The sequence below is a fragment of the Schistocerca americana genome, chromosome 7 (assembly GCF_021461395.2).
Source record: "Schistocerca americana isolate TAMUIC-IGC-003095 chromosome 7, iqSchAmer2.1, whole genome shotgun sequence".
Lineage (NCBI taxonomy): Eukaryota > Metazoa > Arthropoda > Insecta > Orthoptera > Acrididae > Schistocerca > Schistocerca americana.
This window is the reverse complement of record NC_060125.1, coordinates 323,108,261-323,122,610: the sequence shown is the minus strand read 5'-3', so window position 1 is coordinate 323,122,610 and position 14,350 is coordinate 323,108,261. Positions and strand designations below refer to the sequence as shown.

The window sequence follows — 14,350 nt, the reverse complement described above, 5'->3', positions numbered from 1 at the left end:
AAATTATAGAATGATGTAAGAAACAACATAGAAAAAATTTAATACCACATTTGTTAATCTATAAATACACCAATATTTAACACTATGTATCTGACAATTTTTTATCCACATACAGTAAAATTAACAGTTTTGAGAGAAGTTTCTGTGATGTCGTCAGTCATACCATCACACCGCCGCCTGAGAGATCGATCCGCCGGATGCGGTTCTCTCGATAAACGGAACAGAAGAACGGCTGTGTTAGCCAAAGAGTACACAGCCAGTTGCAGTACTTATGCTCGCCGCGAGGCGCCGCTAGGCCACTTCATGTGCACCAGGAGAGTAGTGCAGTTGTGCCAGTCTACAGTTCGTAGCCGCGCTCACTGGTCACCCAGCGCCGATGTCAGTCATCGTCTGCAACTCAGTCATTGCTGTCATCAAGTCTTTGTAGCTCCGTTCCGAGTTAGTCTTCAAATTCACCGGATTCGACATTCAAGATTACGAGAGATTAATTCGTCACTGCAAGATTTGTGACTTCTAAATTATGTCATTCTACAAATGCTTAGTCTAGTCGCGTCTTCTATAATTGTCAACGAACTGATCATGGGCTACAGCAACGTTAAGTAATAAATACTTTCTTATTTTGTACTCTTGCTAATTAATTGTGTTTTCCTGTAGTAGCTACCAAGCAGTCTTGGCATAGTAGAACCCACGTTTCCACCTCCTAGGCTACCTCATATTTGCCACTACATGTCGATGGACTCGATTATGGTGGAAGATCGAGAGCCATCTGTTTCCCCTTCTTGAAATCGAAGGAATGAATCACTCGTGAGTTTCAGAGTCCTACCAGCAGTCTAGGTTGTGCAACGACTGCGCTTAAAAGGTTAAAAATAATGGTTAACCATGATCTAGCAGCTCCTCGTAAGGCACACGTTTCTGGAGTCAGTGCTAAGCGACATTTGAAGTGATGTAACGAGTGACGCCGCTGGACAGTGGATGACTGGAAATGAGTGATCTGGACTGATCTGCCACACTAAATCCTGTGCAAATCCTAAGGAAGGGATTGGGTTTGGCTAATGCCTCAGGGGCGTTACAGGCCATCATATACAGAGCCAACAGTGAAGTACGGTTAGTCTGTGGTCTTATGCTACTTAAGAAAACTTAAACTGCAGTAGGATATGAACACATTTTACAGCAAAGTGGACTATGTACCGTAGAGGAACAGTTCAAAGACGATGATCGTATCATTACGGCAATGCAACCTGTCATAAATCAGCATCTGTGATGGCTTGTGGACAGTAACATTCCTGAAATGTACCTGTCCGCACAGAGTAGCGACCTGAACCCAATAGAGCATTTTTGGGATGGATTACAACGTAAACTTCACACTAGACCCCGGAGATCAACATCACCACCTTCTCTGGTTTCGCCTCCACACATTCAGTCATCTCATTGAAAATGCCCCCAGCAGAGGTCAGTCCGACATTAAGTCCACGGTTGGACACAACCCGTAGCAGGGTCCACTTATAGGTGTTCGGTTACTTTGATCAGACAGTATACTGTGACATCTACTGGCTGCTTCCGCGCTGACTTTTGTCTGGCCTTGTCGGAGTAACGTCACCTGGAGAAGTTGGTGGCGAACTGGTTGAAGACGAAGACCTTCTGGTGGAAGGGCCGGGCGAGGCCCTTCCGCGCGAGCCGCACCAGCTCCGACTTGTTGGGCGGGAAGCGCACGCGCTCGTCCAGCTCGTACGTGGGCACCACGAAGGCGCACAGCCGGCCGCCCTGGCAGTCGGGCGGCCGCGGCCGGCGCAGGAAGGCGGCCACGCCCTCCGCCAGCCCCGAGCTGGGCACGATGTCCACGTCCGTGAGGAAGACGTGCGACGCCTGGCAGTTGGCGCGCGCCACGTTGCGCATGTGGTTCTGCGGGTACGGCGCGCGCGTCCGCCACCTGCGCAAACCAGCAGCGTACCAGCTTCAGCTGTTTTATACTACAGAACCAAATTAAGGAATCACTTTTTCGAACCCCCATAATTTTCTCCCACAGAGACGCAGTACGTTTGAAATCTACACTATTGGCCATTAAAATTGCTACACCACGAAGAAATGCAGATGATAAACGGGTTTTCATTGGACAATACTAGAACTGACATGTTCGCGGTCCATTACAACAGTTTTTATTAAAAATGAAACTCCTCCAGCTGCACTTAAGATTTCATATTTATTTGTGTACTAGTTTCGACGTTGCGTCAATGCCATCTTCAGGCCCGTACACTTTGGTGATATCAATTGTGTGTACGAGCCTGAAGATGGCGTTGACGCGACGTCGAGACTAGTTGCCAAATAAAAATTAAATACAGCTGGAGGAGTTTCATTTTTAATAATAATTACACCAGCTGATGTCCCACCATCATCCAGTTTAAATATGGATGTACGAAGGTTACAACAATTGGTACTGCGATGAACAACAGGAAGATGTTCTTGACAACGTTGTCGCTGCTGATACCCTCGCACGTTAAAACCTTTCCCTAAGGACATCGTGGTGCTGCACCCCCATAAACCTTATCACACCCCTTTGGGGCGGCAGTTTTTGACCTCGTGCACATGCTGGAATCACTAGGGACCGCTCAAAATCATCTGACGGAATTTCAACGTGATCTGTGTCCGAACTGGGGGGGGGGGAGGGGGGGGGGGGAGTCTTAGAGGGATCCTTTGCCGTTATATTCAACCACATCTTAATGTTGCACTATACGGTGATCACGTCACAGCAGGGCGCAAAACGGGAGGGCTGAAAAAGCAAACCGTATCGTTTGCCTCTTCGTATCACGTTCAGATTTCGTCCAATGGTTTTGAACGGTTCCTATCGGTTACTTCCTGTACAGCAGAGCAAAAATTGAGGCTGCATTGCACTCCAAAAGGGTGCGATCACTTTCAATGGCGTTGCCGGCCTACCATGTCCTCAGAAAAGAGCTGAATGGTCCGAGGTGGTCTCAACTGTGTCTAAGGTTGTCAGGAACGTCTTTCTGCCGTTCACCGAACAGTGAACTGTCGTCTTAGATCGCAAAATTTGTGGAAATCATCGCCCCACGGAAACGGGTGGTTCCGTTGACGCACTTTATGCTACGTCTGGAGCCTTTTCCTGTCGATTCTGAGCGACGGTGCGTCTGAAATGTTATTCTCGGCAACTCAAGAGAAAACTGCAAGATTTCAACGGTGGGCGTTGCTGTTCTGACCTCCGTTGCAGAGAAAAGTTGTAAGCACATTAAAAATTTCACACTTATGCGTCACAATGGGAGGCAATCAAAGGGTTTCGCAGTGCACATTCCATTCTTCAGGAATAAGGTTTAAAATTACGTAAGTGTCAAATAATACAATCAAAAGTCGAAACATCTACGTGTCAGAAATTTGTAATTACATAGTCAGCCAAAAACTAAAAAACGGTACACCCACAAACGGAGGACAAAGCGAAAGGAGACTTCATGGGTTCAGAGGGTATGTGATGTTACTTCAGCGATAGCAAAATCAAGTGAAATTCACAAAGAAGTTGACAGTATGAGTCCACTCATCAGAATGACATTGCACCGCCATTGACCTGGATGCTAGCACTGATTCGGCTGGGAAAGTGACTGTAAAACCATTACACCCTTTTCTGAGACAGTATGGCCCACAACTGATTCAACTGGTTCATTGTATCCTGGATACTGGAATTGGGACCGAATTGATGTCCAAGCTAGTCTCATATACACTGATGAGCCACAACATTACAACCACTGACTTACTATCGATATCAAACCGTCTAGGCAATAGCAGCGTTACCTGGCGTGGAATAACGGCTGGTCAGTTATACGGATGGTGCATGTAGTATCAGTGAGCATGCTGTCCGTGTGTAGAATGGGGAAGGCGCGCGATCTATCTGAGTTTGACCGAAGGCATACTGTGATAGCCCAGAGGCTCAGCACGAGAATTTCGGAAATCGTTCGATTTGTCGGGTGTTCGAGGGGTGCTGCGTGTGGTGTGTGTCTTCAAAAGTGTCTTCAACCAAGGTGAAATCACGTCCATATGTCGAGAGGATGGGCGTCACTCATCATTACAGATGACGGACGTCGTAGGCTGGACAGGCTGGTAAAACAGTCAGGCGGCGAACTGTAGCGGAACTAATATCAGACTTTAAGGCAGGGCACAGCAGAAGTGTGCCCGAACTCACAGTGCACTAAACACTCCTAACGACGAGCCTCCACAACTATGACTGAACTGGCTATGTGACCATCGGCACTTGACGTTGGCGCAGTGGCAGAGCGTCGCATAGTCTCATGAATCCCAGTACCTTCTGCATCATGCTGACGAGAGGGTGTCAATCCGTCACCTTCCAGGGGAACAGCTCCTCGACGCCTGTACTATGGGACTGGGGGCGGCTTCTTTGTCCTCTGGGGTACATTCACGTGGGCATCCGTGAGTCCAATGGAGCTCGTGCACGGCACCATGATTGCCAAGGGGTATCGTATACTGGTTGCAGACCACATACACCCCTTCGTTCCGACGACAGAGGCATTTTTCAACGAGACAGCGCCATGTCACAAAGCCAAGAATATGATGGAGTGGTTCGAGGAACACAGTGGCGACTTCCAGTTGATTTGCTGGCCACCCCAACTCGCCACATCTGAACCCCATCGAACCCATCTGGGATTTGATTGAATGTGGACTTAAAACTCATCGCGCCGCTCACCGGAATTTAAGGGAATTAGGTGCCAATTTCCTTCAGTGAACTACCAAGGTCCCACTGCTTCCATGCCACGAAGCGTCGCCGCTGTTATCTGGGCCAAAGATGGAAATACCGGCTATTAGGTAGGTGAACATAATGTTCTGGCTGATCAGTATACATACGTTCTATCAGGAACAGATCTGGAGCTCTTTCTGCTCTGTCGGGCAAAAGGAGGTCCGTCACGTACTTAGGAGATACTTCTGTCAAGTCTCTGTAAGGATCAGAAGCTCGCCGCTAGTTCTTCACAGAGTACTAACACAATTACGATTTATTCTGTTTTTACCCTAATTAGCATTGTATCTTGGAAATTTCGTTCACTACAGCCTTAAATATACAATCACCAAAATGTACGATAGCAAAACACAGAGGTATGCCACAACCCTCAGATACAAAGGTACTATGATGTCGTTGTTGTCCTTCAATGAACAGTTCACCATGGCGTCGTTGTGCCTCTCTGCCACTGCATTCAGTGAACCCACACATGAGAAGCATAGCGGCCAAACTATAAACACTGCTGTGTATCACTCCTAACGTACAACTAACACTGCCGGAAAAGCAAGCACTAGACAAATCGGAGCAGTAATGAATGCAAGCTTTAGAGTGAAGAGTACAGTGGGCACTCCTGTTGTGAAAAGTACGATGCGTGAATGGAACAAGTTCGTTTTATAACAAGACACACAGCAAATACCGTCGACATTTACACGGTTGCGCAGATATTTACAGTGAAATACAGGCACAAAGATAACTGAATATTGTCGTTATTGTTGTTGTGGTGGTGGTGGTGGTGGTGCTGGTTTAATGCAGCTCTCCATGCCACTCTATCCTGTGCAAGCTGCTTCATCTCAGAATAACTACTGCAACCTCCATCCTTCTGAATCTGCTTACTATAATCATCTCTTGGTCTCTCTCCACTATTTTTACCCCCCCCCCCCCCGCCTTCCCCCCCCCCCCCCCACCCCCAATGCTTCCCTGCAGAACTAAATTGGTGATCCCTTGATATCTCAGGATGTGTCCTATCGGTCTATCCCTTCTTTTAGTCACGTTGCGCCACAAATTTCTTTTCTCCCCAATTCTATTCAGTGCCTCCTCGTTAGTTACATGATCTACCCATCTAATCTTCAGCATCCTTCTCTAGCACCACATTTCAAAGGCTTCTAAACTGTTTATCATCCGTGTTTCACTCCAGACTTGGCTAAACTATGTACAAATATTTTCAGAAAAGACTTATTGACACTTACATCGGTATTCGATGTTAACAAGCTTCTCTTCCTCAGAAATGCTTTTCTTGCCATTGCTAGTTCACATTTTATATTGTCTCTACTTCGGCTGTCATTAGTTATTTTGCTGCTCAAAATTCATCCACTACTTTAAGTGCCTCGTTTCTTGATCTAATTTCCTCAGCATCACCTGATTTAATTTGACTACATGCTTTTGTTCATGTTCATCTTATATCCACCTTTCAAGACACTGTCCATTCTTTTCAACTGCTCTTTCAAGTTCTTTGCTCTCTCAGACAGAATTACAATGTCTTTGGCAAACCTCAAAGTTTTTATTTCTTCTCTCTTCTACTCCATACTTTTTTGCTTCCTTTACTGCTTGCTCAATTTACACATTGAAGAACATCAAGGATAAGCTAAAACACCGTCTCACTCCCCTCTTAACCACTGCTTCCCTTCCATGCCCCTTGAATCTTATAACTGCCATCTGGTTTCTGTACAAGCTGTAAATAGCCTTTCGCCCCCTGTCTTCTACACCTGCTACCTTTAGAATTTCAAAGGGAGTCTTCAAGTCAGGACTGTCAAAAGTTTTCTCTAAGTCTACAAATGCTAGAAACGTAGATTTGCCATTTCTTAACATATATTCTAAGAGAAGTCGTAGGGTCAGTATTGCCTCACGTGTTTCTAAATTTCTCCGAAATCCAAGCTGATCTTTCCTAAGGTAAGCTCCTAGCAGTTCTTCCATTCTACTGCAAAGAATTTACATTAGTATTTTGCAACCATGACTTATTAAACTGATAACTCGGTAATATTCATACCTGTCAGGACCTTCTTGGAATTATTATATTCTCCATGAAGTCTGAGTGTATTTCACCTGTCTAACACATCTTGCGCACCAGATGTAAGAGTTTTGTCATGACTGATCCTCTCAAGACTACTAGTAGTTCTGACGGAGTGTTATCTACTCCTGGGGCATTTTTTCGACTTAGGTCTTTAAGTGCTCTGTCAAATTCTTCTCACATCACGACTCCCATCTCATCTTCGTCCTCACTGTTTCAATAATTTTACCTGCAAATTCATTTCCTTTACACTGATCGTCTATACAGGGTGGTCCATTGATTGTGACCGGGACAAATATCTCACGAAATAAGCGTCAAACGAAGAACTACAAAGAACGAAACTTGTCTAGCTTGAAGGGGGAAACCAGATGGCGCTATGGTTGGCCCGCTAGATGGCGCTGCCATAGGTCAAACGGATATCAACTGCGTTTTTTTAAAATAGGAACCCCCATTTTTTATTACATATGCGTATAGTACGTAAAGAAATATGAATGTTTCAGTTGGACCACTTTTTTCGCTTTGTAGTAGATGGCGCTGTAATAGTCACAAACATATGGCTCACAATTTTAGACGAACAGTTGGTAACAGGTAGGTTTTTGAAATTAAAATACCGAAGTAGGTACGTTTGAACATTTTATTTCGGTTGTTCCAATGTGATACATGTACCTTTGTGAACTTATTATTTCTGAGAACGCATGCTGTCACAGCGTGATTACCTATAAATACCACATTAATACAATAAATTCTCAAAATGATGTCCATCAATCTCAATACATTTGGCAATACGTGTAACGACATTCCTCTCAACAGCGAGTAGTTCGCCTTCCAAAATGTTCGTCGCACATGCATTGACAATACGCTGGCGCATGTTGTCAGGTGTTGTCGGTGGATCACGATTGCAAATATCTTTCAACTTTGAAATGAAACATGCTATTCAATACCGCTTCAACCGCACGCGAGCTATGTGCCGGACATCCATCATGTTGGAAGTACATCGCCATTCTGTCATGCAGTGAAACATCTTGTAGTAACATCGGTAGTACACTACGTAGGAAATCAGCATACATTACACCATTTAGATTGCCATCGATCAAATGAGGGCCACTTATCCTTCCTCCCATATTGCGGCACCATACATTAACCCACCAATGTCGCTGATGTTCCACTTGTCGCAGCCATCGTGGGCTTTCCGTTGCCCAATATTGCATATTATGCCAGTTTACGTTACCGCTGTTGGTGAATGACGCTTCGTCGCTAAATAGAACGCGTGAAAAAAATCTGTCATCGTCCAGTAATTTCTCTCGTGCCCAGTGGCAGAACTGTACACGACGTTCAAAGTCGTCGCCATGCAATTCCTGGTGCATAGAAATATGGTACTGGTGCAATCAATGTTTATGTAGCATTGTCAACGCCGACGTTTTTGATATTCCCGATTCTCGCGCAAATTGTCTGCTACTGATGTGCGGATTAGCCACGACAGCAGCTAACCTACTTGGGCATCATCATTTGTTGCAGGTCGTGGTTGACGTTTCACATGTGGCTGAACAATTCCTGTTTCCTTAAATAACGTAGCTCTCCGGCGAACGGTCCCGACACTTGGATGATGTGCAGGATACCGAGCAGCATGTACGTATAGCACACGTCCGTTGGGCATTTTGATCACAATAGCCATACATCAACACGATATCGACCTTTTCCGCAATTGGTAAACGGTCCATTTTAACTCGGGTAATGTATCACGAAGAAAATACCGTCCGCACTGTCGGAATGTTACGTGGTACCACGTACTTATACGTTTGTGACTATTACAGCGCCATCTATCACAAAGCGGAAAAAGTGGTACAACTAGAACATTCATATTTCTTTAAGTACTACACGAATATGTAACAAAAATGGGGGTTCCTATTTCAAAAAACGCAGTTGATATCCGTCTGACCTATAGCAGTGCCATCTAACGGGCCAACCATAGCGCCATCTGGTTTCCCCCTTCAAGCTAGACGAGTTTGGTTCTTTGTAGGTTTTTCGTTTGATGCTTTTTCGTGAGATAATTCGACTGGTCACGATCAATGGACCACCCTGTATAGTCCTTCCACCTTACAGCTTTCCCTTCTTTGTTTACGACTGGTTTTGCATCTTAGTTCCTCATATTCATAGAGCTGTTTCTAATTTCTTTGCTTTAATTTCCTATGGGTGGTATTAACCTTTCCCCTAGTGAAATATGGTTCTAAATCGTTATATTTGTTGTTGTTTTTTTAATCTAAAAAATCAAGTAGTATGAAAAAATTGTATTTAGCATATTGGATTTACCCACTGAATAGCAAGACACGTTATGAAACAAATTTTCAGTCCCCTTTGCGATTCGGATTGAAATTTCTCCGGTACCTCCACTTCAAAAATAATAATAATAATAATTTCTTGATGGAAACACAATCGAACTGTTTGTTTTCGCCCCTCCAGGTTGGAAACCACTGCGGTAGAGGCTGTACGTACTAAGCTCGAGCTCACCTGATGGTGTCGGCGGTGCGCATGCGCACGAGGTCGCCGAGCATGGCGCCCGGCGTGTGGCAGTCGTTGCCGAGCAGCGCGGCGCGGCGGGGTTCATCGGCGGACGGCGGCCGCTCCCGGGGGAAGACCAGGTGGAAGGAGACGCGCTCGCGCACTGCCGCGTAGCAGCGCCGCAGGAAGCGCACGTAGCGCAGCACCAGCGGCAGCTCCTCGCCCGCCGCGAACAGCGACACCGACATCGGGCCCGTCCACTGGTGCGCCACCTAGACATGGGCACGCACACACGCACCGTACAGTGTCTACAACTGCCCTCTGCATCCCTACACTAGAAGTAGTGATATAAGGCTGTCTTCACTGATCACTCAACAGAAAACGGGCATTGCACTTACGAGCCATACATTACTACCTCTTGCTCCAAAGGGCGTTGGCCCATCATTGCAATGGAACACTGTACCGATTCTGTGCGGCAACAGCACAGCAGTTCTGTGTGGGAATGAATCTGAAAAGTCGTCGGTAGGTTTCCAGAGGTGCATATCACTAGCCGTCTGCACACAGGTCACACATTTTCCATTAATTACGGGCCGCTGGTTTATGGACACAACTTTGAATCCTGTAGCATACGAGATGGATTCTACAGGGCTCACATCGGACAAATGTGTTCCCAACAGGGCAAAGTGAGTTCGCTACCATACACCTCAAACCACTGTAGTATGTTTCTGGCGACGAGACACGGACAATCATGCTGATGGACGATGAGTCGCTGTCGGGGAAGACACCAAGCACGAAGGGACACAGGTGTTTTGCAATAATGTTCACATAGTCAACAGCTGCCATAGTGTCTTCGATCACTACCAAAGAACCCACGGAAGCCAAGGTGAATGTCACCCATAGCATAATACGTACTGCCCACATCAACCTGTTTCAGAGGCGTTGTGCATGCTTTGAGCAGCCATTAGCTTGGATTTTGGCGAATCCAGAAGCAACCGTCGACCTGGTGAAACAAGAAACGTGAGTAGCCCGACCAGACGGCCTCTTTTTTCCCACAGTCCAGTCTCCATTATCCTACGCTCACTGCAGTTCCAATCGACGATGTGTTGGATCAAGAAGGGAACTTGTAAATGTTGTCTACTGTGGAGCTCCATGTACAAGAATTTGCGCTGAACAACATGCTGCGAAACGCTTTCGCCTTCCCCATCACTGTTTTTTGTCATCAGATGCGCCACATGTCGCAGTTTATTTACGCGTCAAGTTCCGTAGGACCAAATTGAGGAGCAAATCTCCAAGGTCATGGAACGTGTCAGTACATGAAATTACAACATAAAAGTAATAACAGTTAACAAGTTTAAGTAAACGCAATCAACAATACAATAAGAATCAGTTTAATTTTTCAAGGAACTCCTCAAAAGTATAGAAGGAGTGACCCATGAGGAAATTCTTCAGCTTCGAATTGAAAGCGCATGGGTTACTGCTAATATTTTTGAATTCGAGTGGTAGCTTATTGAAAATGGTTGCATCAGTATACTGCACACCTTTTTGCACAAGAGTTAAGGAAGTCCGATCCAAATGCTGGTTTGATTTCTGCAGAGTATTAACCGAGTGAAAGCTGCTTATTCTTGGGAATTAACTAATATTGATAACAAGAAATGACAGTAAAGAATAACCTATTGAGAGGCCAATGTCAAAATATCCAGACTCATGAACAGGGGTCGACAAGAGGTTCGTGAACTTAGACCACTTATTGCCCGAACCGCCCGTTTCGGAGCCAAAAATATCCTTTTAGACTGGGAAGTGATACCCCAAAGCATCGCCTACTGCTGGTTTCACCTTCCTTCAACAATTTTCCGTCCATGCACAAGACAGCAGCACGCAAACAGCCAACCAGTTTCGCTCGTTCCGAGCTCTCGTGGAGTTGAGGTGGCAAGTAGCGGAGGTTGTGTTTGAAAGTGGTTATTATTCATGAGTTAGTGGTCGTTCGCTACTGAAAGCCTACACAGCCTTCGAAAGTGAACTCCTGTACGCATGCTAGTACTGCTTAGGTAATTCATTGTTTTTCACAACAATCTGTTCAAATGGTTCAAATGGCTCTGAGCACTATGGGACTCAACATCTTAGGTCATAAGTCCCCTAGAACTTAGAACTACTTAAACCTAACTAACCTAAGGACATCACACACATCCATGCCCGAGGCAGGATTCGAACCTGCGACCGTAGCGGTCCCGCGGTTCCGGACTGCAGCGCCAGGACCGCTAGACCACCGCGCCCGGCCAACAATCTGTCCTTATTCAGAGTCTGTCTACGTCGATTTCACGATTTTTGGACCCTAACGCCACTGGAATAATGTCCTATTCGTCACTCATCCGCCCGTAAATTTTCCCTCCTGCGTCACGTGCCTGCAGTGTCACCAGGCGGCATTCAGCCTCCTGGTTGGCAAAGATCATAATGTTTTAGTAGATCTCCCTGTGGTACGAGTCTTCATATGAATGTCAAACAAACGAACACCGAATTGAACGCTTAACTCTATACATTGGCCCTCTCTCCTATGAGTCGTCAGATGCATTTTCTCTGATGTTTCGATAGGTATTTGCAATTTAGTTTTTGCGATGTGCAGCTTGAGCCAGACCTAACAAATACTGCTCATCACGTCAGTAGTGGATCACTGGCCACACGACGCCAGCTTCAGCACTATCGTATCACCCAGATTATTCTAGGAATACTACAATGCTCAGACATGTGTGCTTGTTATATTTCACTGAAATTGGCATTTCCTTATCTCTCCAGGAACGCTACCATGCTCATCCAGTTGTGCTTATCAAATTTTGCTGACGTCAGCATCATCGCATCCAGCCACATGCCAAGGCCATGCTGGGGAAATGGTTCAAATGGCTCTGAGCACTATGGGACTTAACATCTTAGGTCATCAGTCCCCTAGAAATTAGAACTAGTTAAACCTAACTAACCTAAGGACATCACACACATCCATGCCCGAGGCAGGACTCGAACCTGCGACCGTAGCAGTCCCGCGGTTCCGGTCTGCAGCGCCTAGAACCGCACGGCCACCGCGGCCAGCCATGCTGGAGAAAGGGGGGCCGCTCCCACACCTCACATCTCCCCATGCTTGGCACGCAATGGCATACAGTTTACCTCTGTCTTGTCAGCATGAAGCACTCCCATCTCCATGCGCCCCCACTCGGCAGCCAATGGCGTACAGTTCGTATGTGTTGTCATATGCTGTCCAGAATGAAGCACAGCACTGGCGTAACTGCTGCGTTCATGCTTTTCATGTGAGGGACAGTCAGCTATATCTCACACGTACATGCAATGCACATACTAAAGTTGACGTGCCCGTGTGTTCATCTCGATGTACTGCAACATGCGTCATGTGCCTGCATGTGCAGCTGCATGTACTGCAGAGCAGGTAATCCAAGAGACCTGCTGGGTATCCAGAACCCCATCCAATTGCACATCCCCGCACCCACGCTCAGTAGAGAATCTGTGACGTCACGATATTATAACTAATGTGAATGAACAAATTAATTATTGAGAACATAACATAATTATTTTTCGAAAGATCTGTCAATGTCACATGCATAATGCCGTCTGTACATCACGTGTTCAATTGGCGATATGGCTGTGTTGAGTAAAGAAGAATTTGAGGAGTCTATTTGATGTAGAAGTATATCAGAGTAATGTACTGACAGTTTGCTGCATCAAGAGCAGAGGGCCATATAACTGTGGCTGGAGGGAATATTGTCCAAAAAATTACAGGTATGTATCAGAATGGCAGAAAGATACATTACGTGACTGGGTTCACCAACACACGGTCCAGCTTGTATTGGAATTGCTTATGCTTCTTGCGTGGTCAGAGACGGGATGGGCGTTTTAAGAAGAGTAAACAATTCCAAAATGTGCAGCACAGAGTGTGTGTAAGTCCAACCATTTAATGTGTCTTCTTGCCATTCTTCTGCATAGCCATTGTTTGTTGAACTGCCATATGGTCTTCTATTATCAAGTTTCTTCAGTCTTGATGCAGGAAGCTATGAATACATTTCCCTGGTAGATGTTTACAACAAATAGACTTGCCAATTCTTCTTTGCTAAGTGCAAACGTTCATCAACTGAAAATACGATTACAGACAGCGTTATGCGTGTGATATCGTCGGATCGTTCGAAAAATAAGTAATTTGTTCATACATATTGGTTATAATATCGTAACACCACAGATTCTCTATGGAGCGTGGGCTCGAGGGTGTTCTGGCGCGTCGTGTTCCGGATACTCAGCAGGCGCGTTGGATTATGTATCCTGTAGTGCGTGTAGACGATAGGCAGACGCATCGCATTACGAGCACAAGTACGCGGTAGTGTTCCAGGCGAGCTCACGGGCGCGTTGGATTTCGAGTACGCAACAGTACATGCGTTGAACGCACGAGTGACCTGCAGCTGATTCTCGCTCCCTCGAAAAGCTAGAACGAAGCGTGCTGCGCATCAACCATCTGGACATCGTATGACAACGTGCATGAAAATTCCATGCCATTACCTGCCGAGCGCGCTGGGGTGGGACGGCATGGATGTTGGCGTTGGGGGCGGTAGGCAGGGGACGGCAGTCGTGGGGGTGGGCCCTGCCCTCCCTCTCCATGGCCTTGGTACGTGGCCTAATGTAACGATGGTGACGTCAGTGAAGTATCATAAGCTCAACTGCATGAGCATGGTAGCATTCCCAGAAGCATAAGGAATTGATGATGCTACGTCAGCGAAGTCTTACAGGTACACTCGCCTGAGCATCTTAGGATACCTGGAATGGGCTCGGTGATAAGATAGTGCTGACGCTTACGTCAGCAAAAGTGATTCATCGCACATTGCTTGGTCTGGCTCGTGGGCCCAGTGACCCACTACATGCAATATCAAAGGTGGAAGAGGCGGTACAGTGCAGACACCATATTTTAAGTCGAAGTGTGTTTTTTGGTGGTTTTGTATTTTAATTTTAAATTAATAAATAAAAATATATTTTTAGGAAAAACTCAACCAAGAGATGAAACTGTGGAGTTTAGTTTTTTTATT

The 14,350-nt window shown here is 45.9% G+C and overlaps 1 protein-coding gene across 1 annotated transcript in view; it reads right to left on the bottom strand.

Moving 5' to 3' along the window:
- The window catches only part of LOC124622913 (beta-1,4-glucuronyltransferase 1), a 102,026-nt gene that overhangs the window by 52,089 nt on the left and 35,587 nt on the right, over positions 1-14,350 (bottom strand). Inside the window, exons 3-4 of the mRNA XM_047148702.1 lie at positions 9,297-9,559; positions 1,598-1,927 (exon numbers count right to left, since the gene is read on the bottom strand). Coding sequence (XP_047004658.1) covers positions 1,598-1,927; positions 9,297-9,559 — 593 coding nt within the window. The remainder of the gene's footprint in view (positions 1-1,597; positions 1,928-9,296; positions 9,560-14,350) is intronic.